This window comes from Micromesistius poutassou (assembly GCF_964030765.1).
Source record: "Micromesistius poutassou genome assembly, chromosome: 14".
NCBI lineage: Eukaryota > Metazoa > Chordata > Actinopteri > Gadiformes > Gadidae > Micromesistius > Micromesistius poutassou.
The window spans coordinates 10,593,475-10,615,771 of NC_140284.1; the positions used below are offsets into that span (position 1 = coordinate 10,593,475).

General features: G+C 52.5%; 1 protein-coding gene across 1 annotated transcript in view; it reads left to right on the forward strand.

Moving 5' to 3' along the window:
• The window catches only part of lrp2a (low density lipoprotein receptor-related protein 2a), a gene marked incomplete at both ends in the record, with an annotated part of 64,379 nt that overhangs the window by 31,618 nt on the left and 10,464 nt on the right, over positions 1 to 22,297 (forward strand). Inside the window, 28 exon segments of the mRNA XM_084478984.1 lie at positions 218 to 431; positions 1,157 to 1,396; positions 1,800 to 1,988; positions 2,364 to 3,284; positions 3,695 to 3,860; positions 4,294 to 4,452; positions 4,924 to 5,213; positions 5,771 to 5,971; positions 6,862 to 7,104; positions 7,442 to 7,567; positions 7,901 to 8,020; positions 9,184 to 9,315; positions 10,095 to 10,296; positions 10,632 to 10,927; positions 11,696 to 12,362; positions 12,650 to 12,820; positions 13,431 to 13,654; positions 14,284 to 14,461; positions 14,852 to 15,048; positions 15,588 to 15,833; positions 16,348 to 16,476; positions 18,314 to 18,433; positions 19,641 to 19,757; positions 20,079 to 20,195; positions 20,485 to 20,622; positions 20,842 to 20,964; positions 21,468 to 21,596; positions 22,018 to 22,149. Of these exon segments, the coding sequence (XP_084335110.1) occupies positions 218 to 431; positions 1,157 to 1,396; positions 1,800 to 1,988; positions 2,364 to 3,284; positions 3,695 to 3,860; positions 4,294 to 4,452; positions 4,924 to 5,213; positions 5,771 to 5,971; positions 6,862 to 7,104; positions 7,442 to 7,567; positions 7,901 to 8,020; positions 9,184 to 9,315; positions 10,095 to 10,296; positions 10,632 to 10,927; positions 11,696 to 12,362; positions 12,650 to 12,820; positions 13,431 to 13,654; positions 14,284 to 14,461; positions 14,852 to 15,048; positions 15,588 to 15,833; positions 16,348 to 16,476; positions 18,314 to 18,433; positions 19,641 to 19,757; positions 20,079 to 20,195; positions 20,485 to 20,622; positions 20,842 to 20,964; positions 21,468 to 21,596; positions 22,018 to 22,149 (6,187 nt within the window).

The window sequence follows — 22,297 nt, forward strand, 5'->3', positions numbered from 1 at the left end:
TTTAGAGTATTTATCTATGCTGAGCCTACTCAAACTGAGTCACATTTGTACCATGACGTTACAGATATATTGTTTGGTACTTTTCTATATTTTACATTTATTGCATTTTATTGCGTTTCAGGATTATAATTACCGAATACTTTTTGTTTGTCATGATTGACCAATACATAATCAAACGTTGAGTCCTTACAATATCCATATATTGTCCTCCTGCCAGATCGAGCGCGGGGACCCGGATGGCAGCAACCGCATCACCATGGTGACGGGCCTGTCTCACCCGTGGGGCGTGGCCGTCCACGAGAACTACCTGTACTTCACCGACCGCGACTTTGAGGTGATCGAGCGTGTGGACAAGGCCTCTGGCACCAACAAGGTGGTGCTGCGGGACAACGTGTCGGGCCTGAGGGGACTGAAGGTGCACCATCGAGAGAGTGAGTACCAGAGGAGAGTGTAGTGCACCGTAGAGAGAGTGAGTACCAGAGGAGAGTGTAGTGTACTGTAGAGAGAGTGAGTACCAGAGGAGAGTGTAGTGTCATAGAGAGAGTGAGTACCAGAGGAGAGTGTAGTGTCATAGAGAGAGTGAGTACCAGAGTAGTGTTGAGCACCATCGAGAGAGTGAGTACCGAGGAGAGTGTAGTGTCATAGAGAGAGTGAGTACCCAGGAGAGTGTAGTGTCATAGAGAGAGTGAGAACCAGAGTAGAGTGTTGAGCACCATCGAGAGAGTGAGTACCGAGGAGAGTGTTACGCACCGTAGGGAGAGTGAGTACTCTCTCGAATCTTACCTGCTCCTTAATGCCCTGTCTCTGTACTGTCTTACCCCTACCTTCTCCTTAATACCCTGTCTCTGTACTGTCTTACCCCTACCTGCTCCTTAATGCCCTGTCTCTGTACTGTCTTACCCCTACCTGCTCCTTAATAACATGATTCCTAATTCACTGTTAGTCCGCTAATGTGTCAATGAGTTAAATCGAGAGTTCCCAAACACACAGACCCGACTATGTAGGTATTTTCGGTGCCACCACATATTTAGCCCAGTTCATCAACAACACATTCTCTTCACCGTGTCAAAAAAGGGCATGTAACAAAAAATGCTGCTTAAATGACAAAATAAAAATAAACCAGTTCACCGTCATCCCTTTTCTGCCCATGGCTCAGCTTCTGCGGGAACGGCCAACGGCTGCAGCAACAACGTAGGGGCCTGCGAGCAGCTCTGCCTACCTCGGCCCGGGGGCCTGTATAGCTGCGCCTGTGCCACGGGTTTCAAACTCAACGCCGACAACCGGACGTGCTCCCCCTACCAGTCGTACGCCGTCATCTCCACGCTGTCGGCCATCAAGGGCTTCAGCCTGGAGGGGCAGGACCACTCGGAGACCATGGTGCCTGTAGCCGGCAGAGGTGGGTGCTGGAGGAGGCGTCTGTCTCCATTATCTCTCTGATCGGCTTCAATCAATTGTCCATTCACAGTTTCCCCCTTGCTTTGCCTCTACCCAACTCAACATAAACGGGTGCATCAGAACAGACTCCTGTGTTGAGATGCTTAACATTAAAATGTACATTCAGCAGACGCTTTTATCCAAAGCGACTTACAACCATTCATCCACACACCAATCATGAAAGGTGACAGCCAGCCCGTCAGGAGCAGTGAGGAGATAGGTGTCTTGCTCAGAGACACCTCGGCACTCGGCACTCCGGGGTTCGAACTAGCAACCTTCCAGTTCCTATTCAACCTGCTCTAGCTCCTGAGCCAAGCCGACCCATGCTACACGGTTTCTAAGCACGCTGCGTGTGTGTCTCGCAGGTCGCAACGCCCTGCACATCGACGTGCACATGGCCTCGGGCTTCATCTACTGGTGCGACTTCAGCAGCAGCGTGGCGTCGCACAACGGCGTGCGGCGCGTCAAGCCCGACGGCTCGGGGTTCAGCGGGGTCGTCACCATGGGGATCGGACGCAACGGGATACGAGGCATCGCCGTCGACTGGGCCTCAGGTATCAGGATGAATATATTTCTGCACATTGAGATTGGAAATTTGTGATCTGGTTCTTTGTGCTTCACTGGGAATGTTGTCTAAGGAACGGATATTTATGTCAAGACAAATGTTTAATGGATTTAGTGAATGTCCCAGTATACACTTCACGTCTTTTAAATATTCAGCCTAAAATCATTATATGGTAACTGGTTTAACTGAAGACATCATTGCCCATAAATTATATATGGTTTGACTCACTGTGTATATGTTGTATGATATATATTAGGTGATTGTTTTTTACCATGCTAAATGAATCTTTAAATTAACATTCAGAGATTAACTCAAGCATGGAGCTTGGAGTTTACCCAGCAACCTAACCAGACCTCATCTCCAGGGAACCTGTACTTCACCAACGCCTTCCTGATGGAGACCTACGTGGAGGTGCTCCACCTCAACACCACCTTCCGCCGGGTGCTGCTGAAGACCCAGGTGGACATGCCGCGCCACATCGTGGTGGACCCCCGGAACCGCTACCTCTTCTGGGCCGACTACGGCCAGACGCCCAAGATCGAGCGCGCCCTCCTGGATGGGACCAACCGCACGGTACTGGTGTCGTCCGGGATCATGACCCCCCGGGGCCTGGCCCTGGACCGGCAGAGCGGCTACGTGTACTGGGTGGACGACTCGCTGGACATGATCGCCCGGGTCAGCCCCCAGGGCGGCGACGCCGAGATCGTGCGCTACGGCAGCCGCTACCCCACGCCGTACGGCATCACCGTGTTCGAGGGCAGCATCATCTGGGTGGACCGCAACCTCAAGAAGGTGTTCCGCGCCAGCAAGGAGCCCGGCGCCGCCGACCCGCCCGTCGTCCTCCGGGACAACGTCAACATGCTGCGGGACGTGGCCATCTTCGACAGCCACGCCCAGCCCGGCTCGGCCCAGCAGCTGGGCCACAACCCCTGCATGGAGGACAACGGCGGCTGTGCCCACCTCTGCTTCGCCCTGCCGGGCTCCCCGGGGAAGAGGTGCGGCTGCGCCTTCGGGGACCTGGGCGCCGACGGCCGGGGCTGCGCCGTCTCCCGGGACGACTACCTGGTGTTCACCACCGAGACGGCGGTGCAGAGCTTGAGGCTGGACCCCGACGACCACGCCCCGCCCTTCCCTGCCGTGGCCGTGCCCCGCACCTCGGTGGCGCTGGACTTTGACCTGACGGACCGCAGGATCTACTTCACGCAGAGCTCTGGCGTGGGGGTCAGCAGGATCAGCTACGTCAGCCTGGCCTCCCCCGACGCCCCGCCCGTCGTGGTGGCTTCAGGTACTCGCTCGGGGTCTGCTCGTGTGTTGTCATGAAGGAATGGTTGATGTGACAATGTCCGTTGACACACTCCCCCCTAGCTGGTCTCAGGGTTTAGAACCTGTGGCCCTTCAATAGAAACTACTGCAGGGTTTGAGTGCAATGTATACATTCAGTAGGTGATCCATGCTGCCATGTAGGAGATTTCCTGAGTGTGTGTGGCGATGGATGGTTTTACCTGTGCATTGATTAGTCAATGCACCACATGTGTGCAGCCTCACCGGGCCACAGAGGCTAATCAGTCTGACTCGGGGCCAGGTGAGGCTGCTTGAACCAGCCATCCACCACACACCCTTCACACTTATATTTCTGGAATTGAGTTTAGCCGCTATCCCAATGCTGATGAATCTATGTCGTATTCCTATGACCAGACCTCGGGGCTCCGGACGGGATCGCCTACGACTGGATCAACGGGAGGATCTACTTCAGCGACTACGTCAACCAGAGCATCAGCTCCATGGCCGTGGACGGCTCGCAGAGGACGGTCGTAGCGCACGTGACCCGGCCCCGGGCCATCATGCTGGACCCCTGCAGAGGGTGAGGCCAACACACCATCGACAACACACCGTCGATCATCTGCTCGGTTGACATGGCCACACGTGTGTCTCTTATCCACCAGTGTAATGAACCTCAGCCATAACAGTAGCATAGATGGGCGGCATGCGGCTCAGGAGGTAGAGCGGCTTGGCTGGTCACCGGACGGTTGCTAGTTCGATCCCCGGCTCCTCCTAGCTGAGTGTCGAGGTGTTCCTGAGCGAGACACCTCACCCTAACTGCTCCTGACGAGCTGGCTGTCGCCCTGCTTGGTTGACACCGCCGTCGGTGTGTGAATGGGTGAATGAATGTTAGTCCATATTGTAAAGCACTTTGAATGGCCACTGGTTAGAAAAGCGCAGTATAAATGCAATCCATTTACCATTTACGTTATAAGAATCAGACAGGGGTTTTAAAGGTTGCTGTTGTTTCACAGGTACATGTATTGGACCGACTGGGGGACCAATGCGAAGATCGAGCGTGCGACGTTGGGCGGTAACTTCCGTACGGACATTGTGAACAGCAGCCTGGTGTGGCCCAATGGCCTCACACTGGACTACGAGGAGCAGAGGCTGTACTGGGCCGACGCCAGCCTGTAAGACCTTAAAGGAGATGGCCATTTTTTTTCCACGAGAAACACACCCAATAGTAGAGCGAGCCCGACCGAAATATCACAGATATATCGGTATTGGTGTTTATGTTTGCCAATATATGTACCATTATGAAATGATGTCGATTTTTTTACCTCTTTAGAAATCTTTACAAAGGTTAGTAGAGCTGCTCCACCCCAGGATACCACGATATATATATATATATATATATATATATATATATGAAATAACGGCCGATATATCGTTATTTATGAAATAACGGCCGATATATCAATATTTGAAATATCGGCCAATATATAGATATATGTATTTTTTTACTCGCTACATCGGCATTGGCCCCAAAAACCCAGTATGGGTCTGGCTCTAGCCAATAGCAGCATCTGTTGTTCCATGCTACCGCTAACGCTAGTGAGCTGTTAACACTAACCAGCGCTGCGCTCCCCTTCCTCCCTCAGACAGAAGATCGAGCGCTCGTCGCTCACGGGGGACAACCGCGAGGTCATCGTCAGCACCGCCATCTACCCGTTCGCCATGACGATGTTCGACCAGCACATCTACTGGACGGACTGGAACACACGCAGCGTCTACCGCGCCAACAAGCATGACGGCTCGGGCCAGACGGTGATGATCCAGAACCTTCCGTCGCGGCCCATGGACGTCCAGGTGCTGGCCGGCAGGAAGCAGCAGCGGTGTGACAGCCCCTGTCAGCAGTTCAACGGAGGATGCAGCCACATCTGCACCCCAGGTACACTGCACACAGCCTAACACATCGATACCCTAGATACCCTGCACACAGCCTAACACATCTGCACCCCAGGTACCCTAAACACAGCCTAACACATCTGCACCCCAGGTACCCTAAACACAGCCTAACACATCTGCACCCCAGGTACCCTGCACACAGCCTGACACATCTGTACCCCAGGTGCCCTAAACACAGCCTAATACTGTGTACCCCAGGGACCCTAAACACAAATTTCCCAACTCCTTGGGTTTAACTTGTTAAATAATTTGACTGTGATAATTGTTGTTCAATTTATAATTTGATTTCTGAAAGTTTACATATTTCAAGGTATTTTGTTTTATATACAGTTGGTTGTTTTAGGACCTGCACTGGTTCTGATAATAGATTGATCCCACTGAGGAAGGAAGTTCTCCAGAATGTTCAAACCCAAAGTTCCATCTCAAAGCGACGGCCAAAGTGATGCTGCTATGTAGTTGAGTCGGTGTTAATCCATCCCACATCTCCTTGGGTCTCGGCTCTCATCCTCCCTCTCCCCCTGTTCGGTCGGCTCTCCCCAGGACCCAACGGCGCCGAGTGCCAGTGCCCGTCCGAGGGCCGCTGGTACCTGGCCGACAACAAGCACTGTATCCCTGACAACGGGACGCGGTGCCAGGCCGGCCAGTTCGCCTGCATGAATGGCCGCTGCATCCGCGCCCAGTGGAAGTGTGACAATGACAACGACTGCGGGGACGGCAGCGACGAGCTGGAGAGAGTCTGTGGTAGGACTGGTGTCCAGACTCCCATGTGTAGGACCACTTGTGTCCACAGTCCTATGTTTCTCTCGTCAAGTCAAGTCCATTTCTATAGTCCATCACAATTACAGTCTCAAAGGGCGTTACAGGCCATATATTTATGTAAAGAAAATATGACTTGGCTTGACTTGACTTGTTGACCCGATGTTTCCTCTGCTCTTCTTCTTGTCTTTATCTTTGCATGTACCGTCTTTAATGGGGTGATACCGTGCGACCAGGTGTGAGTGGGATTAGCCATTACAAGCCATTTGAAAAAGCGTCCTTTTCCTTTGCCTTAGTGACATCACAAGTGGGAGTGTCTACCTAGATGTATGATGGATAGATAAGCAACATCTGCTACAGTCCACTGGGTAGGCTGGTGGACTGATCTATCCAGCGCACATCTAGGTGGACACGACCACTAGTGATGGCTCTAAAACACAGGAAAAGGCCGATTTTTCAAACGGCTTGTTATGGCTTATCACTCTCAGACCTCAGACCTGGTGGCAGGTTGTTCTCCACCTTAACAACACTAACCCGTCCTCCTGTTTCTGTTTCTCCTGCGTTAACACATGGATGCAGGATCCAAGGGTGATTACGAAGTTCTCGGTGTGTATCTCCTCGTCGACCGAACGTTCTCTCCTCTCATTCTGCTGTTCCCCGCTCGTTAACCTACCTTGTTACTAACCGACCAATCACTGTCTTTTATACTTCACACGCAGCCCCGCAAATGGCGGCATTTATCGCCCTGTCAGGTAAACCCAGAACCCACAAAACGTAAACGTGCGACAGTGTATCCCAACAACGCCACCTCACCTTTTTCACCCAACCCCGCCGTGTGTCATCATCTTCTCCCTCCCTTCTGATTGGCCCGGCAGCGTTCCACACCTGCGAGCCCACGGTGTTCACCTGCGGTAACGGCCGCTGCGTGCCGTACCACTACCGCTGCGACCACTACGACGACTGCGGCGACGGCAGCGACGAGGCGGCCTGCCAGTTCAGGCCCTGCAGCGCCGACACCGAGTTCGCCTGCAACAACGGCCGCTGCGTGTCCCACGACTTTGTGTGCAACGGCATCAACAACTGCTACGACAACGGCACCTCGGACGAGCAGAACTGCCGTGGGTCCCCCTGTTTGTTGTTGTTGTTGTTGTTGTTGTTGTTGTTGATGTGTGTTGATGATGTTGTGTTGTTGAGTGTGTTGTTTGCATGGTGGTTTTGTTGTTGTGTGTATTGTTGGGTTGTTGGTGTGTGTTGTTGTCGAGGTAGTTTTGTTGTGTATTTTTGTTGTTGTGGTCACTTTATGGTTTTGTTTATATTTTTGTTGTTGTTCTGTGTGCTTATGTCGTTATACATAAGCACATACAATCCATACAATCATACAACAAAAACGCCACAAACATGTTAGTGAACATGTTAGTCCTGTTAGTAACATGGTGTTGTGCTTTGTGTCGCCAGCCGAGAGGACCTGTCCGCCCGAACACACCAAATGTGAGACCACCAACATCTGCATCCCGCGCTCCTACCTGTGTGACGGAGACAACGACTGTGGGGACATGAGTGACGAGAGCCCCACACACTGTGGTACGACACACATCCACACACGCACACACACGCACCCATGCACGCGCACGCATACACACGCACACGCACACACACACACACACACACACACACACACACACACACACACAAAGCCTGCTTTAAGAGTTACCCTACCAATGCAGAGTGACTTCATGTGTTCTCCCTTCTTTCCTCCCTCCCTTCCTCTCTCCTCCTTCCTCCTGCGCTCCCCCCTCCTTCCTATTCCTTTCCTGCTTCCCTCCCCCTTCATCCCTCCTTCCTTTTCCCTCCTCCTCCCTCCCCCCTCCCCCTCCCTCCCTCCTCCCTCCCTCCCTCCCTCTCTCCCCTCTCCAGCTATATCCACCTGCTCGGGGACGGAGTTCCGCTGTGAGGGGGGCCGCTGCATCCCGTCCCACTGGTACTGCGATGGAGGAAGAGACTGTGCAGACGGCTCTGATGAACCGTCCTCTTGCAGTGAGTGTTGCATGCCCCCCTGCTTTCTCTTTATTTCTCTCACTCTCTGTCTCTCTCTCTGTCTCTCTCTCTCTATGTCTCTGTCGCTGTCTCTCTTTCTATGTCTCTCTCTCTATGTCTCTGTCTCTGTTTCTATCTCTCTCTCGCTCTCTCTCTCTCTCTCTCTCTCTCTTTGTCTCTCTCTATGTGTCTCTCACTCTCTCTATGTCTCTCTCTCTCCCTGTGGTTGTCACTGATGATGATGATGATGATGATGATGATGACAGTCCCTCTTTGTCCACCAGTCTAACCATCCCCCCCCCCTCTATTATCAGCTGTGGGGGTCGCATCTGTGCACCACCCCGGTACTTGGGAGCAGCATGAGTGATGTCTTGCTGGGAGGGTGGGGTGTAGGGTGGGGGGTGGGGGGGATGGGTGTAGGGTGGGGGGGTCGCCGGTGGTGTGGCGGCTTTGTTGGTGTGGCGGCCGGCCAGGCCTCCTATTGTCTGCCACATTCCTCCGTGGTGACACCCATCACAACCAGCCCTCACCCCCTCACCCCCAGCCCCGCCCACTCCCTCACCCCCTCACCCCCCCCCCCCCCCCAGCCTTCACCCCCCTCACCCACAGACCCCTCCCCCTACCACCAAGCCCTCAGCTCATCTCTCCCCCACCAACCCCCCCAGCCCCACCCCAAGTCTCCTCTCCTCCTCCTGCCAAACAGCACCTCCCCCCTCCTCCCTTTGTGCCCCCCGGGGGTTAGTGAGGCTCGCTCTGCTCCTTTTGTCCGGACGGCTCACCATGCAGGGGAATGTGGCGTTGCCATGACTATCCCGCGGGCTGGCCGGTGACGTAACCCTGGTCTGGGATGTCATTCAACCAAAAATATCAAAACACTGGGGGGGGGGGAGTATATCCCACTTAAAGAACATGCAGCCCCAATCTCCAAGGGCCTGTGTTGTAGTTTGCAGATATTACGTTGTGGTCCCTGGACAGAGACAGGGCGCGTGTTGTGCGTTGGTCTGGTGACGTCATGTTGTGCGTTGGTCTGATGACGTCATCTCCTCCCGTGCTGTGCGTTAGTCTGGTGACGTCATGTTGTGCGTTGGTCTGATGACGTCTTCTCCTCCCGTGCTGTGCGTTGGTCTGGTGACGTCGTGGTTGACGTCGTGTTCCCCCTGCAGCCACGCTGGTGCGGACCTGCAGCCCGGAGCAGTTCCGCTGTGACGATGGCCGCTGCATCGCCGCCTCCTGGATCTGCGATGGAGACAACGACTGTGGGGACCTGAGCGACGAGGACCAGAGACACAACTGTGGTACATTACAGTACATTACAGCTCCTCCTACATCTCTTCTCACATCTCCTCTCACATCTTCTCTCACATTTTCTCAAACACTCCTCTCACCGCTCCACCTACAGAGAGAGACATTGAACGCGAGAGGGAGAAATACAGAGAGAGAAAAAGAGAGACAGAGAAAAACAAAGTGAGAGAGAGAGACAGAGAGGGAGAGACACAGAGACAGCGAGAAAGAGATAGAGATAAACAGAGAGACAGAGAGAGAGAGAGGCACAGAGACAGAGAGAAAGAGAAATAGATACACAGAGAGAGACAGAGACAGATAGAGAGAGAGAGCATCAGAGCATCTTTGGTTCCTGTAGAAGGTTCTCCACGCCGGCCTTGCAGCCAACATTCCTGATTTCTCCTGCCTCACTCGGTGCTTTGTGCACCCCCCACCACGCCCTCCCCCACCCACCTCCCTGCTTGGCTTCCTGGCTCCCGGGACGGGGATCTAGACTCTTGCGTCATGTCTCCCCCCCACAAGAAGACAACCCACACTGTGGGTTGGGGTCGGAGGGACGGGGGGAGTGGGGGGGAGGGGGGCACATCAAAGCACAGAGTAGTCAATCTCTGTGGGCCGGAGCATCTTCAACCCAGACCCCTAAGCTCTGGTGTGTCCAACAGGTTTGTGGGGAGTCGTGGGGGGCGAGGGGACAGCGGGGGTCAGGAGAGGGACGTCTGAGTGGCAAACACCCACGCACACGTGATTCACATGTATGTATCTGTCGCCCCCCACCCCCCCCTTGCGTCGACAGCGAACCGCACCTGCACCCCAACGGAGTTCACCTGTGTGAACAACCAGCCGCCGCAGCGCACCTGCGTGCCGCGGGACTGGGTGTGCGACGGCGAGGCGGACTGCACGGACGCGCTGGACGAGCACCAGAACTGCACGCGGCGGGACTGCGGCGAGGACGAGTTCGGCTGCACCAACGGACTCTGCATCCGCAGCTCCTACAGGTCAGACAGGACAGACCATGATGTCATCTGGGTCAGAGGGGAAGGCGTGTCCTAAGGCGTTCTATAAGGGAAGAATTTGCTCCATTTTACATTTTTAAGAATTTCATTTTAGAGAATAATCCTGTTTTACTGCACATAAATGTCAACATGAATATACACATAACACCTTGACTGAAGATTCCAACCTTATTTATTGAGACACACCTTGAGTTTGAACCGCTGCCGTCTCCATGGCAGCAAGCGTCGTTGATTAAACAACCGGAACTCTGTCAGGGCGGTTCTTGGGGTTCCCTCCCCCGGTACGATGACCACCCCGCTTCCATCTCCGTCCGCAGGTGCGACCGGCGCAACGACTGCGGCGACAGCAGCGACGAGCAGGGCTGCACCTACCAGCCCTGCCAGCAGCACCAGTTCACCTGTCAGAACGGCCGCTGCGTCTCCCACGACTTCCTGTGCGACGGCGACAACGACTGCGGCGACGAGTCGGACGAGCTGGAGCACCTGTGCCGCACGCAGGCGCCCACCTGCCCGCCGGGGCAGTTCGGCTGCGAGAACGGACACTGCATCGCCCTGAGCGAGGTGTGCGACCGCAACGACGACTGCTCCGACAACAGCGACGAGAAGGGCTGCGGTGAGTGCTGGTGGTGGAGGTGGTGGTGGTGGTGGAGATGGGGGTGGTGATGGTGGTGGTGTTGGTGGAGGTGGTGTTGGTGTGGTGGTGGTGGTGGTGGAGGTGAGGGTGGTGGTGCTAGTGGTGGTGGAGATGGGGGTGGTGTGGTGGTGGTGGTGGTGGAGGTGGTGTTGGTGGAGGTGGGGGTGTTGGTGGAGGTGGTGGTGGTGGTGGTGAAGGAGGGGATGGGTGTGGTGGTGGTAGTGGTGAAGGAGGTGGTGGTGGTGGTGGTGGTGGAGTTGGAGATGATGGGGCTGGAGGTGGAGGCGGTGGTAGGGGAGAATGATCCCTGGAAAGAGGGAGTCTTTATCAAGTGTGTGTCTCTGTCTAGCCTCCCCTGACACCAGCTATGGTGTCTGGCTCTCTGTGATTGCCTGAGCTCCATGCGCCCCCTACAGGTTGGCTGGGAGAATGCAGGGAGGCCTCTGTGTTTTGATATATTTAAATATAAATGGATCACTCTGTGGTGTTTTAAGTTTATAACATATTAAGCAAATGTGTTGCATTTGTATCCATTTTCAGACAAATCTGGGACTAATTCATGATTAAACATGAATAAGTTTGGTTCTATATTCCATTATACAAACAGCATATGGTGCTTTTAAAGAGACAGTACATCCCTCATTGTTATGGTTCATATTCATTTGGAGGATCTCATACAGTTGTTATCCACAGCTGAAAGTCCTCAACTCAACTCCTTCAACGCTTATTCCCCCTTCCCCTCCGCAGGCGTCAACGAGTGCACCGACCCCGACGTCTACCACTGCGACCACAACTGCACCGACACGCCCACCGGCTTCCTGTGCGCCTGTCGCCGCGGCTACCGCCTCATGTCGGACCGCCGGTCGTGCGACGACGTGGACGAGTGCGCCGAGACGCCGGCCGTGTGTGGCCAGCAGTGCGAGAACACCCTGGGCTCCTACGTGTGCAAGTGCGCCCCGGGCTACCTGCGGGAGCCCGACGGCCGCACCTGCCGCCAGAACAGCGCCATCGCGCCCTACCTGGTCTTCAGCAACCGCTACTACCTGCGGAACCTGTCGACGGACGGCGAGGCCTACTCCCTGATCCTGCAGGGCCTGAGCAGCGCGGTGGCGCTGGACTACGACCGCGTGGACGGCCGGCTGTACTGGGTGGACGTGAGCCGGCGGGTGATCGAGCGGATGCACTTCGACGGCAGCGGGCGCGAGGCGGTGGTCAGCGGCGTGCTGCACGGCGAGGGCCTGGCGGTGGACTGGGTGGGCAGGAAGCTGTACTGGGTGGACAGCCTGCTGGACTGCCTGCAGGTGTCGGAGCTGGACGGGCGCTTCGTGAAGAGGCTGGCGGAGCACTGCGTGGACGGCAACGGCACGTGGTGCTTTGAGAACCCGCGCGCCATTGCCCTGCACCCCCGCTACGGGTGAGTGGGAGCGGGGATGAGACATATATTTTATATTTTACGATATATTTTATAATATATTTTTAAATCAATTATATTAAAATGTTTATTTAATTTGATTCAATTATATTTAATAAAATTGTGTACAGTAAAGTTAAAGTAAATTTACCTTAATTACAGTTTTTTAGTTAACTTCTAAAAGAGAGTTAACCCTTTTTCTCTCGAAAGCATGATCATTGATCGTCCCCATGATATTGTTATAACTTCATAAGTATCTATGCGTGCGTGTGTGTGTGTGCGCGTGTCAGCTACGTGTTCTGGACCGACTGGGGCAGCAAGGCGTTCATCGGCCGCGTGGGGATGGACGGGACAGACAAGGCGGCCATCATCACCAGCAAGATCGAGTGGCCCAACGGCCTGACCATCGACTACACCAACGACATGCTGTACTGGTCCGACGCTCACCTCAACTACATCGAGTGAGTCCCCACTCTTCGCTCCTGCGGTCGGGCCAAAACCTTTGAACCTCATCACGGCAACCATGACACTTCTCCCTGTCCCTGGAGGGAGCGACCCCTTACTCTGCATTCCTTCCTTCTTTCTTCCTTACATTTAGGGCATTTAGCAGACGCTTTTATCCAAAGCGACTTACAAAAAGTACATCAGGAGCAAGTACTGAGAACCGCTAGGTTAACCCATTCCCTGTGTACAACAAAGATAGCTAGGATAAGATGCTACACAATGCTAAGTACTATTTTATTATTATTTATTCTAAGTGCCAGGACGTACAACATACAATAAGTGTGTACATTAATTGCCAGGTGTGTAAGAGGGTTGTGGGGGGGGGGGGAAACCATGCTATGAGTTGAGGTGAACTCTGAACAAAGAGTCTTGAGTCTTCCTTGATAGGAAGGGAGTATTTTATTTGTTTTTTGGAGGGCTAAGGTTCAGAGGAGGTCATAACATGTACCCTCAGAGGCTTTGCGCTTGTAACTGTGATTAAGGGCTCTACAAACCAAAAGGCCGTGACTAAAGTGCCTCAAACTAAAGTGCCCTCCCCTCCCCCCACCCCTCCCCCCTCCCCTCCAGGTACTCGGACCTGCAGGGCCGGCACCGCCACACGGTGTACGACGGGACGCTGCCCCACCCCTTTGCCCTGACGGTGTTCGAGGAGACGGTGTACTGGACTGACTGGAACACGCGCACCGTGGAGAAGGGCAACAAGTACGACGGCTCCGGGCGCCAGACCCTCGTCAACACCACCCACCGGCCATTCGACATCCACGTGTGCCACCCCTACCGGCAGCCCATTGGTACGACCCGTCTCCTTTTGGTTCGCTGGCCTGTAGTCATTTATGTTGACATTTAGGGCATTTAGCAGACGTTTTTATCCGACTTACAATAAGAACATTCGTTAGAAGAAAGAGAAACAACAATATATCGCTGTCGGTACAGTGTGGATGTTCATAGAACCAAGTGCCAAGCACCAACAATCGTTAGGTTAACCCATTCCCCGTATACAACAAAGATAGCTAGGATAAGATGCTACACAACTAAGTACTATTTTTAAGTGCAAGGACCTACGACATACAATAAGTGCGTACATTAAGTAGTAGTCCTAGCGCAAAGAGGCTTATCCTTCTTCTTAATCCCACCAAATCGGAACAAAGACATGTCAGTAAACCCGACACGGTCTCTATATATGGCGGCGTCATCCCGTGCCAACTTCAGAGACAACCAGGAAAGAAAAGAAGAAGAAGAAACGACACTTCTGTGTTTAACGCCAGCAGTAGTGTTATCAGAGCTGCTTATCTGCCGCTCATATCCTGATCCGTCCAGCCTCCTCCGTCTCCCTGAAGTGTCTCTCTCTCCTGCGGGACAATGGCTGCCCTGTGTCGAGTGACGAGTGTGACACTCTCTCCCGTTCCCTCCTCTCTGACAGTGACCAATCCCTGCGCGGTAAACAACGGCGGCTGCTCGCACCTGTGTCTGATCCGCAGCGGGGGGCGGAGCCACACCTGCGAGTGCCCGGACCACTTCCTGGCCGTGCAGATAGGGGGCGTGGCCCGGTGTCTGCCCATGTGCAGCAGCACCCAGTACAGATGTGCTGACAACGAACGGTTGGTTTACTAGTGGTTGGTGGTTTTTTAGTACTAGTGGACCTGCGGTCTACTGACACACCTCATGATGGGGGTCTCTCTGGGTCTTTCAAAGTGGGTTGTTTTGAGTCATTGTGCTATGGTTGCATGGACAGTGTAGCACACACACTGAAAACATTTGATTTGATTTTGAATGTATGTATTTTTATTTAGTCTTTGTTGCAGACTAAATACAGCAACTTGACCCACAAGTCTTATTGTGACACAAGCCCCAGAACACCCCTCTCTAGCTATGCTGTGTGTCTCAGGTGTATCCTACCTGGTTGAGGTGTGACTGTATCTCCCTGTGTGTGTCTCAGGTGTATCCCCATCTGGTGGAGGTGTGACTGTATCTCCCTGTGTGTCTCTCAGGTGTATCCCCATCTGGTGGAGGTGTGACGGCCAGAGGGACTGCAGGGACGGGTCTGATGAGCCCTCCACCTGCCCCAGCCGCCACTGCAGACTGGGGCAGTTCCAGTGCAGCGATGGGAACTGCACCAGCCCCCACTACCTGTGCAACACCAACCGAGACTGCCCCGACGGCTCTGATGAGGACCCCGTGTTGTGTGGTGGGTGACCGTTATTATAGATTATGCAATGCCTGGTACAGATGAACAGTGATAGGCATCTATTGCCTCTCAAAGAATAGTGACATAACCAAATAGCAATTATTTTGGACTGGGAAATTTGGTTGTCTAAGCTTGTTCGTTCATATACAATATATATATATCAAGATATATATTAAGATATATATCAAGATATATATTAAGATATATATCAAGATATATGTTAACATATACAGTATATAAATGTATATATTACCATATAGTTTAACATTTATATTACCATGTAAACTATGTCAACATATATATAAATATGTATATATCAAGACATCAATAAACATATATAAATATAAATAAACATAAATATCAACATACATAACATACATCAACATATACAGTATGTATTACCATATATTTTAACATTATATGACCATATATATGTCAACATAAATATGAATATGTATATATCAACACATACTGTATCAACATATATATTACCACATATCAACCTCCATGAACCCTTCCCCTCCCGTCGGCCCCGCCAGCCACCCACCAGTGTGAGAGCCACCAGTGGCAGTGCGCTAACAAGCGGTGCGTGCCGGAGGCGTGGCAATGCGACGGCGAGGACGACTGCGGCGACGGCTCGGACGAGGAGCCGGCCCACTGCGCCAGCAGGACCTGCCGGCCGGGCCAGTTCAAGTGCCGCAACGGGCGCTGCGTCCCGCTGAGCTGGAGGTGCGACGCCGACGACGACTGTGGGGACAACTCAGACGAGCCGCTGGAGGAGTGCAGTAAGGGACCGGGGGGGGGGCTCAGCACACGTACACGCAGACACACACATATACATAGCACACACACACACAAACACATGCACTCGCAGGCACACACACACACACACACACACACACACACACACACACAACACGTACAGAGCACACACACACACACACAAACACACACATACAGAGCACACACACACACACACACACATGCACACAGAACCACGCATGCACACACACAAACACACACATACAGAGCACAAACAGACTTACAGGGCACACACACATACAGAGCACACGCATGCACGCACACACACATACACGTGTTCAGAGCACACACACACACACACGTACAGAGCACATACACCAACGAAACACACGGTCACATAACAAACATTGGTGTTTCTGTCGGCATGTGTCATTTGGACATACAGCAGACATACCGTTTGATACAGCACCAACGCTCCCTGTAGACCGTGATGTTCTCCCGTAGTGACGTTGTGTCCTCTCTCCCTCTCTCCCCCAGTGGGTCCGGCCTATCGCTGTGACAACCACACAGAGTTCGACTGCCGGACCAACTACCGCTGCGTCCCGCTGTGGGCCGTGTGCAACGGACACAACGACTGCCGGGACGACAGCGACGAGCAGGGCTGTGGTGAGCACGCACACATGTACAGACGCACGCACGCACACACACACACACACACACACACACACACACACACACACTTACAGAGCGTGGTTCTGGAGGGCGGAGGGTCTAGTGGTCGTCTAGGGGTGGGTTTTGGGTTCCATCCCTAAGTTCCTCATTCTTCCTGTTTATCTAAACAATAGGTCTGCTAAATGACTCACAATTGGAAATGGTAAAGTGTAGGGTGAAGTGTATGGATTTACTGTTGTGGTCAGGACTAACTATCACCCACTGGACGGGCTGGAGGGAAAAACAGGGGAGCCTCCGCTTATTTCTCCCTGTGTCTTGGTACTGACCTGAGTGAAGGGTCATTATCTCCCCTCCAGCCTCCTCCTCCTCATGGGGGGTTACGGAGTCGGTCAGGGAGGTGCCCTCATTACCCCTCCCCCGCCACATTCTCCTTGAGAGCTCTGCAGATTTATGGGCTGTCCGGGTGCATGGGTCACGGTGTGTATGTGTGTGTGTGTTTTTTTTTTACCGTGTTTATTCAGACAAACAAATCTCACACACCTACCGTACACATCACAGAAACACACATAGTGCACGTCACAGACACACACACGCACACACACACAAACACACACACACCAACTCGTCCTCCCCTAGTCTTATCAGCTCCATCAGACTCCGCTGCGTACAGGAGGGAAGATCAGAGCTGGTCTGGTTGTTACAGAATGTAGCTGCGGAGTAAGGTGGGCCGCAGGCTCTGACCCCAGCCCCTCGTGGTGGAGATGCCTTTCCTCTCCTCTCCTCGCCTCGCCTCCCTTCTCCCCTCCCCTCTCCTCTCCTGTCCTCTCCTCTCTTCCCATCTCCTCTCCTCCCTTCTCCTATACTCTCCACTCTCCTCCCTCCTCTGTCCTCTCTTCCCCTCTCCCCTCCTCTCCTCTTCTCTTCTCTCATCCTCTCCTTTCCTCTCCTCTCCTCCCCTCTCCTCTCCTTTTCTCTCCTCTCCTCTCCTCCTCACGATCCCAGCACCGGGTGGTAGAGATGGCTCTCCTCTCCTCTCCTCTCCTCTCCTTTTCTCTCCTCTCCTCCCCTCTCCTCTCCTTGGCTCCCCTCTCCTCTCCTCCCCTCCCCTCTCCTCCCCTATCCTCTCCTTTTCTCTCCTCTCCTCACGACCCCAGCACTGGGTGGTAGAGACGGCTCTCCTCTCCTCTCTTCCCCTACCTTCCTCCTCCTCACGACCCCAGCACCGGGTGGTAGAGACAGCTCTCCTCACCTCTCCTCCCCTCCTCACACTTCCACTCCCTCACTTCAACCTCATCTCCACTCAGCGGTCTTATCCCATGGAGTCACACGCTTGTTTGGCCATCCATCAGAGGCATGCCGGGTGTCTCTAATTCTAGTCCCTTCTCCTTCTCCTCCTCCTCTACCTCTTCCTCCTCCTCCTCTTCCGCCTCCTCAACCTCCTCCCTCTTCGTGTCCTCCTGTGAGATGAGTGAATGTTTGAATGAGAAGAGGAGAAACAGGTTTACTTCAGATTACGTTCACATGATCTATATGTCTGCTGTATTAAACTTTGTAATCAGATTGATACTTGATTCTAAAATGCCTCCCTATAAAAATGTTTTACGTCTTTAATTCCTCAAATACAAGAATATTTGAAATGATGCAGTCATTGACGATGTGGTTATGGTATTTTACTGATGTCACATTTCAACCCTATACTACAGTTCATTCTGCAAATAAAGCTCCTCAGAGCAACCATAGCATCCTTTCATGCTAACCATCCTCTCTCTCTCTCTCTCTCTCTCTCTCTCTCTCTCTCTCTCTCTCCCTCTCTCTCCCGCTCTCTCTCCAGACGAGATGACCTGTGACCCTCTCGGAGACTTCCGCTGTGACAACCACCAGTGCGTGCCTCTGCGGTGGAGGTGTGACGGAGCTGATGACTGCGGGGACAACTCTGACGAGCGTGGCTGCAGTGAGTCCTCAGTCCCCCCCCATCCTGCCCCAAAGCCACCTGGTTCCTGAGAACCAGAAGCGGGTTGCATGTCGTGTGGCTCTGTACTGGAATACTTTCCTTTGGATATAAGTCAGTGCTACGTGTCGTTCCTTCTCTCTTTCGACGTCAGAAGTCAGAATTCAGACTTTATTCCCAGAATTCTGACTTTAAACTCACATGTGTGGCCATAATTCTCTATCTGTCCCCCCCTTGAACAAGCAAAAACGTGCTTATATCCCACTTCTTTGGTCTGAGTGTGGTTCATGTCCTGTACGTTGCAGAGTGACTCTCACTGACCTTGGCTCTTAACAGGAATTACCCTTCTTTAGCCTGTGAGATTAAAGTCAGAATTTGGACTTCTATTCTCAGAATTTAGAATTGATTCTCAGAATTCTGACTTTAAACACAGTGGCCCTAATCCTCTTCCATAGTTTTCCGTGTGTGGTTCAGACAGAATGATTCACTGTGGGATCTGAGCTCCGGCCCTATGCCCGCCCCCCCCACCCCCAGATGAATTAGCTGCGCTGATGTGCATGAGAAGGGCCCGGCTATCGTCTGGTCAGATAACGTTAGAGAGAGTGATCAGCGGCCCGGGGCGGTGCGGGGCGGTGACAGGCGGTGTTATCAGGAGACGGGCCGTCCTCGGGGGAGGCTATGAGGGGGGGGGGGGGGGTCACCCCACTGCCCTCCGGAGAGCTTAAACACGTCTGAGCAGGGCGGCTCACGATGAGGGCCCCGCGGCCCCGCCCGGGACTAAATCACAGCGCTGCTCCGTCGGGAGCGCTGCCGCCATTCCCGTGGTTACGGCCTCGGGGGGCCTGCCAAGATACCGCCGTGCCAATAAATTGTGGTGTGTGTGTGTGTGTGTGTGTGTGTGTTGTGTGTGTGTGCGCGCACTGAGGATGATGTCATTTTAAAGCTGTAAACCCCCGTTGTAGTGAGGCTACGTATTGTAAATAAAACGGTTGTGTAGTGACTCAACATCAATAAATAAATAAATAATCATTTTTTGCATTTTTCAGGGCGCCCTGTAGATAGTGTTTTACCTGTTATATATACTCAATAGTCTTGCCACAAATCCGATGAACACACATAGAGAACACTCTCCTTAACCATTACTCCAAACAAAAAAAGGGACACTAATGCGAGTCTCTCCCTCTCCTTCCCCTGTGTTCGCTGCGCCCAGCCCCGCGCGCCTGCACCGAGAGCGAGTTCCGCTGTGATAATCTGCACTGCATTCCCGACCGCTGGGTCTGTGACCATGACAACGACTGCGAGGACAACTCGGATGAAAGGGACTGCGGTGAGTGTGGGCTCTCTGTGTGTCGGCCCCCCGGTCGCCCCCCTCCCCCCGGGGGGTCTGGCCGCGTGTCAGCTGCTCCAAGGCCTCGCTGAGCCAAGAAGCAGCAAACACACAACACCACTACGATACTCCTCTGTGTGTAAACAACTGTACAACAACACACCGGAGACCAACAGCACCACCTTGTTTGTTTGTTTCGGTACCAAAGCAGAATGGAAAAGCTTTGGATAAGAAATGAATTCAGTCGTAACCAGTGTATTATCGCGGGGGTGCTCATGTTTGCGTTGTTTGTGTTTGTGTCCTGTGTTGTCTCGGTTACAGAGCTGAGGACCTGTCAGCCCGGCTACTTCCAGTGCAGCAGCGGCCACTGTGTCGCCGAGCGCTTCAAGTGCGACGGGAACGCGGACTGTCTGGACTACTCCGACGAGAGCGCCTGTCGTAAGTGATGGAGCCCAACCGCTTTCTGTCACCCTGCCATTCAAATCCATCATGGATGGATTTCTAATCACATTAAATACAATTGTATTGTATTTGCATAGCCCCACAGGTACAGTCTCAAAGGGCTTAACAGGCCGTATATTCATGACACCCCTGACCCTAGCTCCCCAGCTCCCCAGAGGGCAAGAAAAAACTCCCTTAGTTATTAATTTACATACACACTGTTGTGATGGAGGTGTGCACGTCATGAAAGACAGATAGACAACATTCCTGCGTGTGATTCTTCCAGCAACACGCTACCCCAACGGCACCTATTGCCCCGCCTTCCTGTTCGAGTGCAGGAACCACGTGTGCGTCCAGCCCCACTGGAAGTGTGACGGAGACAACGACTGTGGCGACCATTCAGACGAGGAGCTCCACCTGTGCTGTAAGATGCACACGCGCACACATGCACGCACAAACGCACAAACACACACAAACACACGTACAGAAAACAACCCGTAAACAGTAACAACAACAACTTTTTTTTAATATAATATTGAATTGATCCACCCTCTTTCTCAAGTGACGCTAGCAACAAGATTAAGTCTTGGCGACCAGGCCATATTGCAGAGGGTAACCATAGCGATCTCCCCCCCCCATCCAGTGGATATCCCGTGTGAAGGAGCCTTCCGGTTCCGCTGTGACAACAACCGCTGTGTGTACAGCCACGAGCTCTGCAACTCAGTGGACGACTGTGGGGACGGCAGCGACGAGAAGCCGGAGAACTGTGAGCAGAAACACACTCCCAATACTACTCAATGATACTCAGTACTCAATACAGCTCAGTACTCATTAATACAGTAATCATTACTACACTGTAAATAGTCGTCATTACTCAATATTCAATACATGTGAGACAAGCATTTACATTTAGACTCTTTTATCCAAAGCGGCTTACAATAAGTACATTTGTCAGAAGAAAGAGAAACAATACATCGCTGTCAGTACAGTAAAGAGTATACAAGAATTCAGAAAGAATGGCACAGGGGCGGTGCAGAGGGATATTTAGACCGTAGACCATCTTACAACATGCTGATGTGTAAATGTGTATTCAGACATGATGTTTAAAGATCAGTTCCAGTTGTACTCCACATCCATCCTGGGTGGCCTCTCCATCCCTGTTCCTCTCTGGCTGGGATGGGGGTGTTGTGACTTACGCCCCTCATCTCTGCTGTTATGACCATCGCCACGGCAACACGTGTCTCATCGGCCCCCCTCCCCCCCCCTCAGGTCGGGAGCCGACCCCCGGGCCGTGCTCGGAGGACCAGTATAAGTGCGGGAACGGCCAGTGTGTGCCCCAGCAGTATGTGTGCGATGACTACGATGACTGCGGTGACCACTCAGACGAGCTAGGCTGCGGTAAGATGAGGACGCGATGATTTTAACAACGAGATAAGAACCTATTCATGGGGATTCATTGGTGTCTTTTTTTATGATTTATTAATTTTAAATTGCTGTGATTGCTGACATAATTAACTGGGAATAGAATCACAAAGTCATGCTGCTTATGTCAATAGCATGGGGTATTTGAATATATATATATATATATATATATATATATATATATCTTTAGTTAAACCTGTATTATGTAACTATTTTACTGCTGCTATTATATTTTCATTTTACTTTAATTCAGACAGCTGTCTGAAACTGTCTGAAATGAAAGAATACTTAATAAATGATATGAATGTGAATATGAAATCAAATTGATAAGTCCTAAACATATGACATATGTCTACTACCATTGTGTAACCCACAATGCATTGCTGCGCCTCCTCAGTCAACGGCAGCGGGCGCTCCTGCTCTGAGGACCTCTGTGAGCACAACTGTACAGATGTGATGGGCGGCGGCTTCCTGTGCTCCTGCAGACCCGGGTACAAACCCCCCCCCACCGACCGGACCACCTGCCAAGGTACACGTGTGTGTGTGTGTGTGTCTGTGTGTGTGTGTGGCTCATGTGCATGTCCATTCCAGATAGCATCCTGTGTGTGGGTGTGTGTGTGTGTGTGTGTGTGTGTGGCTTATGTGCATGTGTGTCTATCCATTCCTGATCTCCTTGT